General features: G+C 39.9%; 1 protein-coding gene and 1 long non-coding RNA gene across 2 annotated transcripts in view; one reads left to right on the top strand and one right to left on the bottom strand.

Moving 5' to 3' along the window:
* LOC123378246 overlaps positions 1–8,275 on the bottom strand; it is a 29,451-nt gene extending 21,176 nt beyond the window's left edge. The window contains exon 1 of the long non-coding RNA XR_006582528.1: positions 8,173–8,275. This is a non-coding gene — a long non-coding RNA (uncharacterized LOC123378246). The remainder of the gene's footprint in view (positions 1–8,172) is intronic.
* Positions 1–12,469, top strand: part of DNAH7 (dynein axonemal heavy chain 7) — a 248,353-nt gene that overhangs the window by 206,121 nt on the left and 29,763 nt on the right. The window contains exons 51-53 of the mRNA XM_045031804.1: positions 1,099–1,225; positions 2,559–2,753; positions 11,199–11,291. Of these exons, the coding sequence (XP_044887739.1) occupies positions 1,099–1,225; positions 2,559–2,753; positions 11,199–11,291 (415 nt within the window). The remainder of the gene's footprint in view (positions 1–1,098; positions 1,226–2,558; positions 2,754–11,198; positions 11,292–12,469) is intronic.

Raw genomic sequence — 12,469 nt, 5'->3', positions numbered from 1 at the left:
TACACAGATAGAGTTTGACATTTCTTCCTAGTCAGCAGGCAGAGATCATAGTGGCACATCTCCAGAAGATGCTCTCCTGACAAAGGAAAGTGGTCTTAGATAAAAATGCAAGTAATTGGGCCTCTGTAGAAATACCTCTGACCTCCACTGGTATCTGGAGGGTAGGAAGATCATACATCCTGCTCGTTCCACCTAGTGACACCAACCTCTACCCTGACAGAAAAATGTGAAAGAATTCTGGAAGCTCAAAATACTACATTTTTGGCCCCTTCATGATTTTTTTCATTGTTTTGATAATAGATGGCTCTTCTAAATTAGATTTTTTTTAAAGTAAGTAATTGGTAATACAGCACAGTTTTCTTATGACATCGTACTAGGACAGGGGTTGGCAACCTTTCAGAAGTGCTGTGCCGAGTCTTCATTTATTCACTCTAATTTAAGTTTTCGTGTACCAGTAATACATTTTAATGTTTTTAAAAGGTCTCTTTCTATAAGTCTATAATATATAACAAACTACTGTTGTATGTAAAGTAAATAAGGTTTTTAAATTGTTTAAGAAGCTTCATTTAAAGTTAAATTAAAATGCAGAGCCCCCTGGACCAGTGGCCAGGACCCAGGCAGTGTGAGTGCCACTGAAAATCAGCTCGCGTGCCGCCTTTGGCAGGTGTGCCATAGGTTGCCTACCCCTGTACTAGGAGGAATACACCGTAACACTGGAAAATTCTTTCATGCAACCACTGAAGATAGTCTATTTTGTCTGTGCCTTATAAAATTCATTAATATAAATAAAAGATTATTTCTGCTTTTTTCAACAGGAAGGTTCAGCTCTCCCCTCCCCCCTACAGCCTCCAAAAAAAGAATAAATAAAATAAAAAAAATCTGTCAGTAGTAAAATGTAATTCTGTTGAAATGTTTTTGTATTGTTTTCTTCACAAATTGGTGTACATGTTTAATGAGGATCGTTGATTGTTTTGGGGTAATTGACCAGAAAGTTTATTAGAATAACAGAGGTCTAAGTGAGCTGCAATAGGGTTGCTTAAGTGTATGGGCTTTAAAGTGATATGAATTTAAAGTACTCTCTTTCTCTGACACTTGCAGGCTGAAGATTCTCAAGGATCATTTTACTTATTCACTCTATGTTAATATCTGTCGCTCACTCTTTGAAAAAGACAAGCTGCTCTTCTCTTTTTGTCTAAATGTAAATCTCCTGCAGCATGAAAAATTGGTCAGTACTTTAAAGTTATTTGCTATTTTGTACTATAGCTAGCTAGATATTAAATGACATACCAATATCCTGAAAAAGGAACATATAACATGCAACTTAAAAAGCCATGATTGGGTATGTATGTTTTAGTGAGCAATAGAATAAAATATAAAGTGATCTAGCAAATTTAAATGATAGCCGTTTTTCAAATCTCATTCAAAATAAAACCCAGCCTATAGTATTGCAAATATTTTGCAATATTGTTATTTATCTACTGACTTTTTTTAGATAGTTGTAAAGCTTTTATCCATTTAGAATAGATGAAATTGACTAGTTTACAATATGAATTTTAGGAGCATTTCACTTCTCATTAATTGCTACGATGGAGGAGGAAAAAGTGCCTATCGTATTCATTTATGATGCCAAATATGTTTACTTTAATAGAGATTACACATATTTCTCAGAATCAAACCCTTTTGACACAATTGTGTCTTTTAAGGCTAATAAATTGTACCTGGACATTTTGCAGAATGTTTTCAACTGATAGGGAAATGCAGCCCTTTTAATTTATATCCCCTGCGGAATGGTATTAATCAATCATTAGTAAATGTAAATTCTTTGGGACAGGGCCTGGGTCACTTTGTTCAGAAAGCACCTAGCACATTTTGAATAGTACTGCAATCTATGTTTGAAATAATGAATACAGTGAAGTGAAATGTACTTATTTTAGAACTAGGAGAAGCAGTGGCAGTTTTTGTTGAGCAGAAAGCTGAAAAGCTACTAAATCAGACAATCTTTTAAAATTCCTTTCAGGGACCTTGGGTTACAAGTTATAGCCCTCAAACGAATTTGGAACTGGGTAGAATGTTGGCATGGGGATGGGGCTTGTTGGAGACTGAAATTTGGTCCAAAGAGTCTGAAACACATTAGCTTCCATACATAGCTCTTGTTATGTTTTGATTCCCAGAAAGTATCAAAGTTATCACAAACATGTGTGTCTAACAAAGGTGGTTTGTCAAAAAAATCCAGCTACAGTTATCCATTTGTCAGCTCAAGAAAGAACTAGTCAAAATAAGGTTCAGGGTTGGTTCACATCTGCTGTAAACCAGGTTCAATTAAAATTTCAATTATACAGTATTCAGCTCCAGACTATGAGATTTTTAATTCAATTGAAGTCAAATACTTAATCTTTTGGAGGTGTACCTCCAATATTACTGCTATGAATGCTTTACCCACTTTTACTGGAGAAATTCAGAGAAGTATATCAATTATATAATTCGTATGCTGATATGGTATTTGTCCGCTCGTTAGGTTTCATTGAAAAACTGTCCCATGGTGCTCTCTTTTACTGCAGATTAATGAGAATGAGTGGAAATTTTTACTAACTGGTGGCATAGGCCTGGACAATCCTTTCTCTAATCCCTGCACCTGGCTTCCTCAGAAGGCCTGGGATGAAATTTGTCGACTAGATGATTTGCCAGGCTTCAGAAACATTCGTAAGGATTTTATGCGACTGAAGGATGGATGGAAATCAGTGTATGATAGTTTGGTATGTTAACAGAAACAACTGAAGTCTGTTTCATTACTGATTTTCTGTCTCTCTAGCTTAACCGATCACATTAAAATATTAATTCAGAAAAACAAAGAAAATTATATAATTTTGCACTGCTGCATTCTTGTAGTAAATATTAAGGCAAATGCTATGAAGGGGTACAGTACTCCAGTTTGTCAGCTAGCTTTTGTGTAGTGAGTCACAGTTTGGATTGAATTTTTAAACAAATACAAATAAAAATCATTTAAATGAGTAGGGGTGTGGGGAAAATCTGCTAATCTTAAAAAAAACCAAAATGTACATTGAATCTATTTGTTCACCATGTTTAGTTGTAGGTGCAAAAATATACTGCTTTGCCATTTACACAAATCTGACCATGTTACACCTAACTTGTAGTTTATGTAACCACTGACATCAGTGCTGAATTTGGCTAAGAGACTTCCAGCAAAGTTGCACCTGTTTATACTAGACTAAATTGTCCCCATTTTTATTTTATGCTACTACTCTAATGGTGGAATATATCACCAACATTCAGTCATCAAAAAAATGGCACAGGAACTTTGGGAAACCCATTTAGAAAGGGTTGACTATGTGTTTTAGACATTGGTAATTTCCATCATTTAGGAAATTAAGGATTAACTGCCTGATTCACCAATAGGTAGGAAATTATGAAAAGAGTTAAGAAAAACCTGAATGGATTTTTAATTTGTAAACCTTGGATTAATCTGGTCAACTATGCACAATGAGAAAAATTACAGAAAATAATCCATGGCCCAGTTCTGCACCCCTTTCATTGGGGCAGACTGTTAGCAGCCCCTATGCTGCACACAGCAATGGAAGGTAGACAAAAAAGTTCACCCTTCATTGAAAGGGTAGTTCAGAATGGCACTCCCCAAGCACAGGAATTGCTGGTTCCTTTCTCTTACCTGGGAAGAAGCCACCTGGAAAGGGGGGGGGTGTGTGTGAGGGAAAAGGGGTTCAGAAAAGAGGGTGATTAAGAGGCTACCCCCAATAACAAGCAGCAGCTCTGCATGAGACTGTGAGGCTCTGGCCCTCTGCCTATGCAAGGCTGTGGCTTAAAAGCCAAAATCTAGCTTATCAAATGGTACTTATGTACTCAATACTGGCTACCTGAAGTAAATAAGGACTTCTGTGAATAAATGCTAGTTATTAATGATTGCAGAATCAGGATATCAGTTTGCTGATACGGGGCCTGATAAATGGTAGCATTTAAATCAAGAGCAGAACTTTTATCTACTTCAGTGAGGGCAGGATGAGGCACATAGTTAATATTTTTTCCCTTCACTAAAATGGGAAAGTTGTTCTGCCATTCAGTGAGGTCATGAAAAAAATTATCCTTCACATATCTTGCTTTAGTAATGTTATATTTATCACCATAGGGTGGATTTTTCAGATGTTCTAGTAATTGAACCTTAGGGAAATCGGGTAAGAGTACCCATGAGAGATAAGATTTTTTTTAAAGCAGGATTGCTGAATCTTGTTTCTTACTTAAGTAAGTTATACCACAATAACATTGTTGTGTTAAAATGTCACATTATAATATAAATTACTTTAATCTGAGTGCAAGTGGTTTTGTTTGAGAGCATAACAGTTGCTGTATTGTTATTAAGCATTCTGAGAGCTACTCTGCCATGAACAGCCATTAAGTGAAAGTATTTTTTGGTAATGATTTTGGCACATATTTGGGGGCTATTTTACCCTCAGCATCTGAGTGCTATGCTCACATAATAGTGATTGGTTTTTAAATAGGATTTACCAAAATTACTTATACTTTGATGCAAGAATATATTTTCCACCCCCACAGTAAAAATCTACATAGCCATCATTTGGCCTATTGATTAGTCATCTCCATTTATCTATTTAATTGACATCCATGCTAGAATTATAGAATGTCTCTTAAATTGATTCTGTATATATTGTGACTAGATATAGCTAAGTCTGTTAGAATTCTATAACTATATGCAGTCTTGTTGTAGGCGTGTTGATCCCTGCATGTTATAGAGACAAGGTGGATGAGGTAAAAATCTTTTATTGGACCAACTTCTGTTGGTGAGAGAGACAAGCTTTCGAGCTTACACAGGCCTGAAGAAAAGCTCTGTGTAAGCGCGAAAGCTTGTCTCTCTCACCAACAGAAGTTGGTCCAGTAAGAGATAGACAAGGTAATATAAAACTCTCTCTTCAGTACTGAAATGGGAGGGCAACTTCTGTTTAGTCTCCCATTGATGCCTGGGGATCTAGATATAAACTAATTGATGTGAATGGTTGTTTTCCTAACAGGTTCCCTAGTATGACCATGGGAGAAGAAACCTCATGTTCCATTGTAATATGCATTGTGTTTAGAGTGAGATTGTTTTTTAAAATCCCATTCCTCAAAAATAATTAAACTACTCAATTTAATATACACGTTAAAGAACTATCAACTTTCTCTGGAGGAAATGTTCTACGTAGATATTCAAATATATTGGACTGTTTCTGTATACCTTTTGCTATGATAAATGTAACAGCTGTTGATAAGATTCAAACACACAAAGAAATCCATTTAATGTGATAGAATATTCTTAATGAAGCTAGACATACATTTGTCATGTTTCAGTTTGCATAATATTTGCCAGCTGAGAGAGTCTATCTATCTATAACAAAATTAGGGAGTTTGAGAGATGAAATAATGCTGATGAAAAGAATGGTAAAAGGTTGGGTTCAGAGCCTATTTTTTTAAATGAGTGACAAATTTATAGCAAGATGGTTAGTAGGTTTGGTGTGTAGTTCATGTGTTCTCAGTAGGGTTGCCAACTTTCTATTTGCAGAAAACCAAACACACTTGCCCTGCCCTGTCCCTCCCCTTCCCTGAGGCCACCCCTCCATTCACTCCATTCCCCCCCTCCCTCATTTTCACCAGGCTGAGGGGAGGGGTTGGAGTGCTGGAGGGGGTGAGGGCTCCAGGCAACACTTACCTCAGGTGGCTCCTGGGAAACAGCAACATCTCCTTCCCGCTCCTAGGCAGAGGTGCAATCACATGGCTCTGTGCATTGCCCGCACCTGCCGGCACCGCCCCCTCAGCTCCCATTGGCTGCAGTTCCTGGCCAATGGGAGCTGCTGAGCTGGTGCTGGGGGCAGGAACAGCAAACCAAACCCCCATAGCCATCCCTCTACCTAGAAGCAGGGAGATGCTGGCAGCTTCCCAGGAGTTGTGAAGAGCCCATAGGGAGCCTACCTCGGCCACCAACTGAACTTTTAATGGCTGACCGTAGCCACCAGGATCCCTTTCCAACCAGGCGTTCCGGTAAAAAACTGGACACCTGGCAACCCTAGTTCTCAGCAAAATCATACTGTTCGTAGTGACTAAGGTTAGGAGTCTATTTGTGCTGAATAAAGTTCAAAGTGTTTATTCAAACTGATATTTAATAATTTTCCTTCCAAAGTTCTTTTATTTGCAGTCTTTCTAGTGTATTTGCATGTTTTCTTGTTAACAGCGTTGATAGTGTGGCTGTTTATTTTAACATGAAGAACAAATGTTTGCAAAAATGAATCAGAATCCATTGCAAAATATGTAACAGTTTAAAAAAAAAAATCAGAGTTTTTGCCTTAGTTGTATATTGGAAAAGACTCATCTACTGTAAAGTGAGCAAGCCAAATATAGGAGAAGGAAAAGAAATCAGATTTTAGGACACAATTACAAAAATCTGTGGCAACCGGGTTGAGGGAGAGATGAGGAAAGATGATTGAACCCCAAGTAACCATAAGTCTATTAACATTGGAGGTTAATATGGAGTTTTAAAAAACAAAAACAAAACAAAAAAACCAACCACACCTGAACTGATAGCAGGGATAGGAGATAGTGACTGTCTTAGCTCCAATCCAGCACAGACTTAAGCACATATGTTAATAGTCTCACTGAAGTCACATGTATAATTGTATGTAATCTTTTGCAGCAGTGAGCCTTAGGCTGCAATATTTTATTATAAATCAGGGACCATTTCTCTACTGTTGCAAATTGGTGAAGCATTGTTGAGATGGAGCTCAATGGAGCTGTACCAGTTTACATCAGCAGAGAATTTGGACCCAGGTTTGACATATTTGGTATTTGTTAGTACACAGTGAGAGTGCTAGGCCATTCAGTATATTAAACCGTTTCCTGTTTTCTCCATAAAATCCACTTTGTAAATGTTTACTAGAACCAAAGTGTATTTTAAAGTGAATTGTATCTATCTAGGAATGTTTTAACATTGTCCTTATGGTTTATCAGGAAGAGATTAAAGCTCCAATTGAGCAAAATACTTATGATGATTTGAAAATCCCACCTTGGGTGCCCCAGGAGCACAAATCCCATGGAAAGCCACTGGGACCTGTGAGCTAGGCTATAGAGGCAATTGCTTTTCCTCTTGCCCAATGAACATTTAAATATTTCATAGGATGTGGAGCAGCTTTAATAGGAGAGATTGAAAGAGACCCACCCAGAATACCCCATAGCCTCCTGGCTAGAGCCTTTACCTGGGAGGTGGGAGACCTGAATTCAAGTCTCTGCTCCATATCAGGCCAGGGGGAAGGATTTGAATGTAAGGGGGAGTGATGGTTCTCAGGGTACCCAAGACTGAGATTCACCTTGTTACCCTCTACTACCAATGTGCAGTAATCTTGCCTGTGCTTAGCTGATGTTAGCTTCCTAACACTGGCAGCCTCCCAGCCAATCAAGCAGCTTCCTCTGAGCTATGCTTGCCCTTACTTTGTCTTGCAGATTAAGAAGAGTTATGCCCTAGTCTCCAACTCCCTTTGAAGTGTTCCTCTGTGATAGCCAGCCCCTATGTGATGGGGGCCACTCATGAGCACCTCCTGTTGGCTGGGTGCAAACCTGCACACTCTCTATACTCATGGCACCCCTTGTTGGCTGTTGCCCTCATCAGGTGGGGTCTTCAGTGGCTCAGCCCTCCATCCAAGTCACACATAGTCTAAACAAATTAAACCCTTTCAGGGTAACAAAGGTCCAACCATGGCCCTACCTCTGGGCTCAGTTCTCAGCCCCTTCTGGGCTAGCTTTAAATCTGTCCCTGCCCTGTTATAAAATGGTGCCTCTGGGGCTTTTTTCCTGGAGACCCTTTGTTACCACCCAGAAGGGGAGTGAAGTTAAGAAACCACAAAGTGAAAAGTTCAACAAATGGTTGACCCTCTTCAGCCCTGTTCCTGTTTAAACATCCAGCCCTTTTTATGGGCTTCCAAACTAAACTTGTCCCCTTCCTGGGGTTTTAGGCTACTTCCCCAGTAGCTCATCAGGGGAACCTGGGCCTGCCCACTACTCCATCTCCTATCCCAGGGATCCTACAAATAGCAGCTACATTGCTGCTTTTTTTTAATAGCTACTCTTGCTGCATTCCTTAGGCTACCTCCCACTCTGTCCCATTACCTTAGGACTACAGTCCTTGGGTTCTTTGTCTGTTCCCTGCTAGAGTAGGGTCTTTCCCAGGCTTCCTTGTCTGAAGAGTTCCTTTATCTTATCCCTTCTGGTTCCAGGCAGGAACTGACCTACTCAGGTCCAGCAGTGTCTTTTAACTGAGCCTGCTGTGCTCTGATTTGCTGCTTCCCTGCAGCCTTTCTAGGCAGGCCTGGAGGACCCAGCTTTATTGCTTCTTTTCTGGGGTCTTAAAGGGCCCAAAACACCCCATCACACTCTGTCACTAGCGACTCACAGAAATACCAGGTCTGCTGGCCTCAAACAAATTTTACACATACCAATTTGTAAGAGTCAGCTGTGGTTCTGCACTTTGTTTAACATCACAGCACTTAAATTTATTATTGTTTTCACTATAAATATATCTATCAGATATTCAAGATTCAAGTGAAAGCGAGTTAGGATATTGGAAACAAAAGGTTACATATAAAACAAAACCAGAACACACTTTCTAGAGACTACACTTAACTAACAGGTTAATCTCCTGTCTAAAAAAGTTTCTCACCCAGCATCTTTTGCACCTTTTCAACCAAGGCTGGCAAAGATGAATGTAAAGGCATTACCCATTAACTTCCTAGGTGTAGGGTGATGGAGGTGTTTTTTGCCTTCTACTTATAGATGGGGGAGGGATAGCTCAGTGGTTTGAGCATTGGCCTGCTAAACCCAGGGTTGTGAGTTCAATCCTTGAGGGGGCCACTTAGGGATCTGGGGCAAAAATTGGTCCTGCTAGTGAAGGCAGGGGGCTGGACTCCATGACCTTTCAAGGTCCCTTCCAGTTCTAGGAGATTGGTATATCTCCAATTATTACCTTACCTATAGTCCCAAAGTTTGCTGTCTGTACTCATAAACAGGATAATTACTCATGGCTTATTTTTTCTATGTGCTGCTTCCCTGTTGACTTTACATCTTTTTGTTGACTTTGTATGTAAATAGGCATCCATTGTGTTAGCTTATAATGCTTGATTTACATCTCAACAGAGAGATTGGTGAATAAACATCTATTGTCTGACAAAAAAGCTGGTTTTTTCACCTCTGCTGGTGACTCCTACCTTGATACAGACTCTAAGAGCATATTTTCAATATATATATGTAACTCCTTATGTACTATCTGTATATACATTTCACACTGATAGTAATGACCAGCGTGACCTGAGTTTTCGTTTAAATCCTCACATGACACACTTTGGTGAACAAGAATATACATACCAGATTTAGGACTGTCCTGTAATCCCTTTGCCAGTTGGCATTAAGAGATTCTTGTGTCACAGGGAGTGCTCCAGTCCCTAGGCCACAGAGTAGAAGAAGGGCACCACCTCTGCTGCTTCCATTTTTCTTGAGAAAGGGCTGACCTAGCTTAAGTCCCTGACTCCAGGAAAGGTTTCATGTCTGTGAATCCCAAGCTGAGATAGGTTCCTAACTCCCTTTAAGAGGTAGGGATGAGGCTATGCACCCTCCTCAGCATTTCCTCCTAGCTAACTTCAACATCTCAAATCCCCACTCAGTGTGCTGGCTTCTGAGACTCCCTTATTTAATCACTTACCTCTCACCCTTTACTATATAGGGAGCATGGGCACCTAACTCATGGTTGTGTATTCCACTAATCAACAGGGTCGTTAGAAGTTAGGTACTGGACCCTTAGCATTGCAACACCTAAGTCCTTCTGAATCTAGCCCTTTGTTTCCCTACATTTTAAACGTAAATTTGCTTTGTAAATCTTCATTAGAGGTAAACCAGCATGTACCTTAAATGATCCAAAAGGAGCATTTCCTATTACTATTTGAAACTTCATTGCTGGTGTCCATTTGCAACTGTTTCTAATATTGCCATGTAGAATGCTATGCCAGCCAGATAGAAAAGACTGATGTGAAAACTAAAAGGAAGAGCTATGGATATTTAGAGTATTCTAAAGGGTACATTTTCAAATGGGTATGGAGAAACTAACTGCCTGACTCCCTCTGACATGCAGTGTAGTTGCACAGCTATGTTCCTAAGCACTGCTATGAAAATTAGCTGAAGGTAGATAACCAGCTCTTGGTTAGTTAAAACAATTGTCACAAAACCAAACCAACATTTAAGGAGGGCCTAACACTTACTATTGGCTTTGGAATACGCTAAAGACACAGGTAATAAAATCAAGAGCTCCGAACATTGACCAAAAACCATCATTTCAGGAACCTAAAGAGACAACTGTGAAAGCAGGATGGTTTTTTTGTGTTGGTGGGGTTAATAGCTGTGAAGAGGCTACCAGGAAGTCATTATAGTTAAGCCCCCCTCTCTCTCCACCCTTATAAGGATGGTTTCTTTCAGCTGCAGCACTAATTTGGTATTGCTTTTAGGAACTCACATATTATCCCTTGACAAACCATCCCCACACCCAGATAGGCTGGTATTTTTGGCAACAACAGTATGGATACTTTAAGTAGGCATTAGATCATATAAGACTTTTGGAAAATGTTGGGTTGTTTTTATTCAACTTCAGATCTTTGAGCTTTTAGGATTTGTATTTTCTGTTCAGCTGTGAGGGCGCAAAACTTTTTTAAAATACTGAAGCTGGCATTGTGTGTGATCACATCACTTCAGACACTATGGGTTTAAGATAGATATCCAATATCATAAGACTCATGATAAAATCATAAACTGGCAACATTGCCATACTTACATCCCAGCCTCACCGTGAGGCACTGTTATACGTTTATGTATTAGGGGAAATAAAAGGAAATTATAGGACTTTTAGAATTACTCCAAAGCAAGGAATGGAAGGAATTTTTTGTTGTCCTATTTCTTTTTAAATATTTCAGTCTACCTGTCCCAGTTGCTGCACAGTGCAAAACACTGATTAGTACAGTGTGTTGTAACAGTTATTCACCATTTTTTGCAGTCTCCCCTGTATCAAGGATTCCTAAAAGTAAAGCAGTTAGATTAGTCTCAGTGTATAATTTGAGTGCTAATTAAATAAAGCTAATCTGCCTGTATGCTCATAGGAACCCCACCATGAGGATTTCCCTGAAGAGTGGCAAAACAAATTGGGCCAATTCCAGAGGATGCTTATCATTCGCTGCCTGAGGCCTGACAAAGTAAGTGTAGCAGTGCAAAGACTTGCTGTTGGACAGTATCATGGGTTTCACCTACTGCCCTTTCCTTAGAAATTGTTTGGCTTTTCCCCCCCCATTTTACTCTCTCTGTCGCTCTCCATTAATTGTCTTTTTCTGTAGTCGGAGGGAAATGGATCTTAAAACTAAAGAGTTACCAGATGCTTATGCATTTCAAAGCTATTCAAGCATTCACTGATTAACTTAAAAGAAACAGATCATGTTTGTAGTTTGTGACAGAATGTAATCTGCCTCTTTGTAAGTAGAACTTTCCATTTATCAGGAAAGGAATGTAAGTGTGGAAGTACCCCATTGGTCTTTCCATTTTGAAAGTGGAAAGCAAGCCAGTTGTTTGTCAAATTCCTCTGCAAGTTCAAACTGTTTAAGCATGCACAATTCCTTTTGTCTGCTAATTCTGAGTATGCATTAAAGATAGTACTGCACTATTGGAGCCCAATATTGCTGTTATTGAAGTCAAGACCAAACTTCATTTGTCTTCAATGTAAGCAGCATTGTACCCTTCAGCAACTTACATTTGTATTACTTACTTCACATTGTATTCTCATGCATGAGAATACACTTATCACTACTGTTGAATATTTATTTAGTCCAGAGAATTACAAGGTTAGAAACCCTAAACCTCATAGGCGCCGACTTCTGCTGGTGCCGGTAAGTGCCTGACCCTATCCTGACTCCACTCCTATTCCAATCCCTTCCCAGAAAGTCCCTGCCCCAACTCCGCCCCCATTCCAACCCCTTCCCCAAATCCCCACCCCTTCCCTGCCTCCTGCCCTGAGCATGCCACATTCCCACTCCTCCCACCTCCCTCCCAGAGCTTGTTATGCCACGAAACAGCTGTTTTACGGCAGCAAGCGCTGGGAGGCAGGTGGAGAAGTGGGCCCATGGCGTGCTCAGAGGAGCTTGGCTGCAAGTGGGTGCAGAGCACCCACCAATTTCCCCCCCTGGGTGCTCCAGCCCCAGAGCACCTACAGAGTCAGCATCTATGCCAAACCTCACTTCAACAGATATTTACAGACTAGTTTCTGTAAGATCACCTGGCCAGCAATTTATATCGTGTTAGCGAGGACGAGCAACCCCCCAAAAACCAGATTCCTGGTGTAGGCTGAAGTCCTGTGCAGTTAGTCCTCTTAGAATAGTGTGCA

This window comes from Mauremys mutica, chromosome 10, assembly GCF_020497125.1.
Source record: "Mauremys mutica isolate MM-2020 ecotype Southern chromosome 10, ASM2049712v1, whole genome shotgun sequence".
Classification (NCBI taxonomy): domain Eukaryota; kingdom Metazoa; phylum Chordata; order Testudines; family Geoemydidae; genus Mauremys; species Mauremys mutica.
Note: the sequence above shows the minus strand (reverse complement) of the source record. Positions and strands in the feature narration are given on the sequence as shown.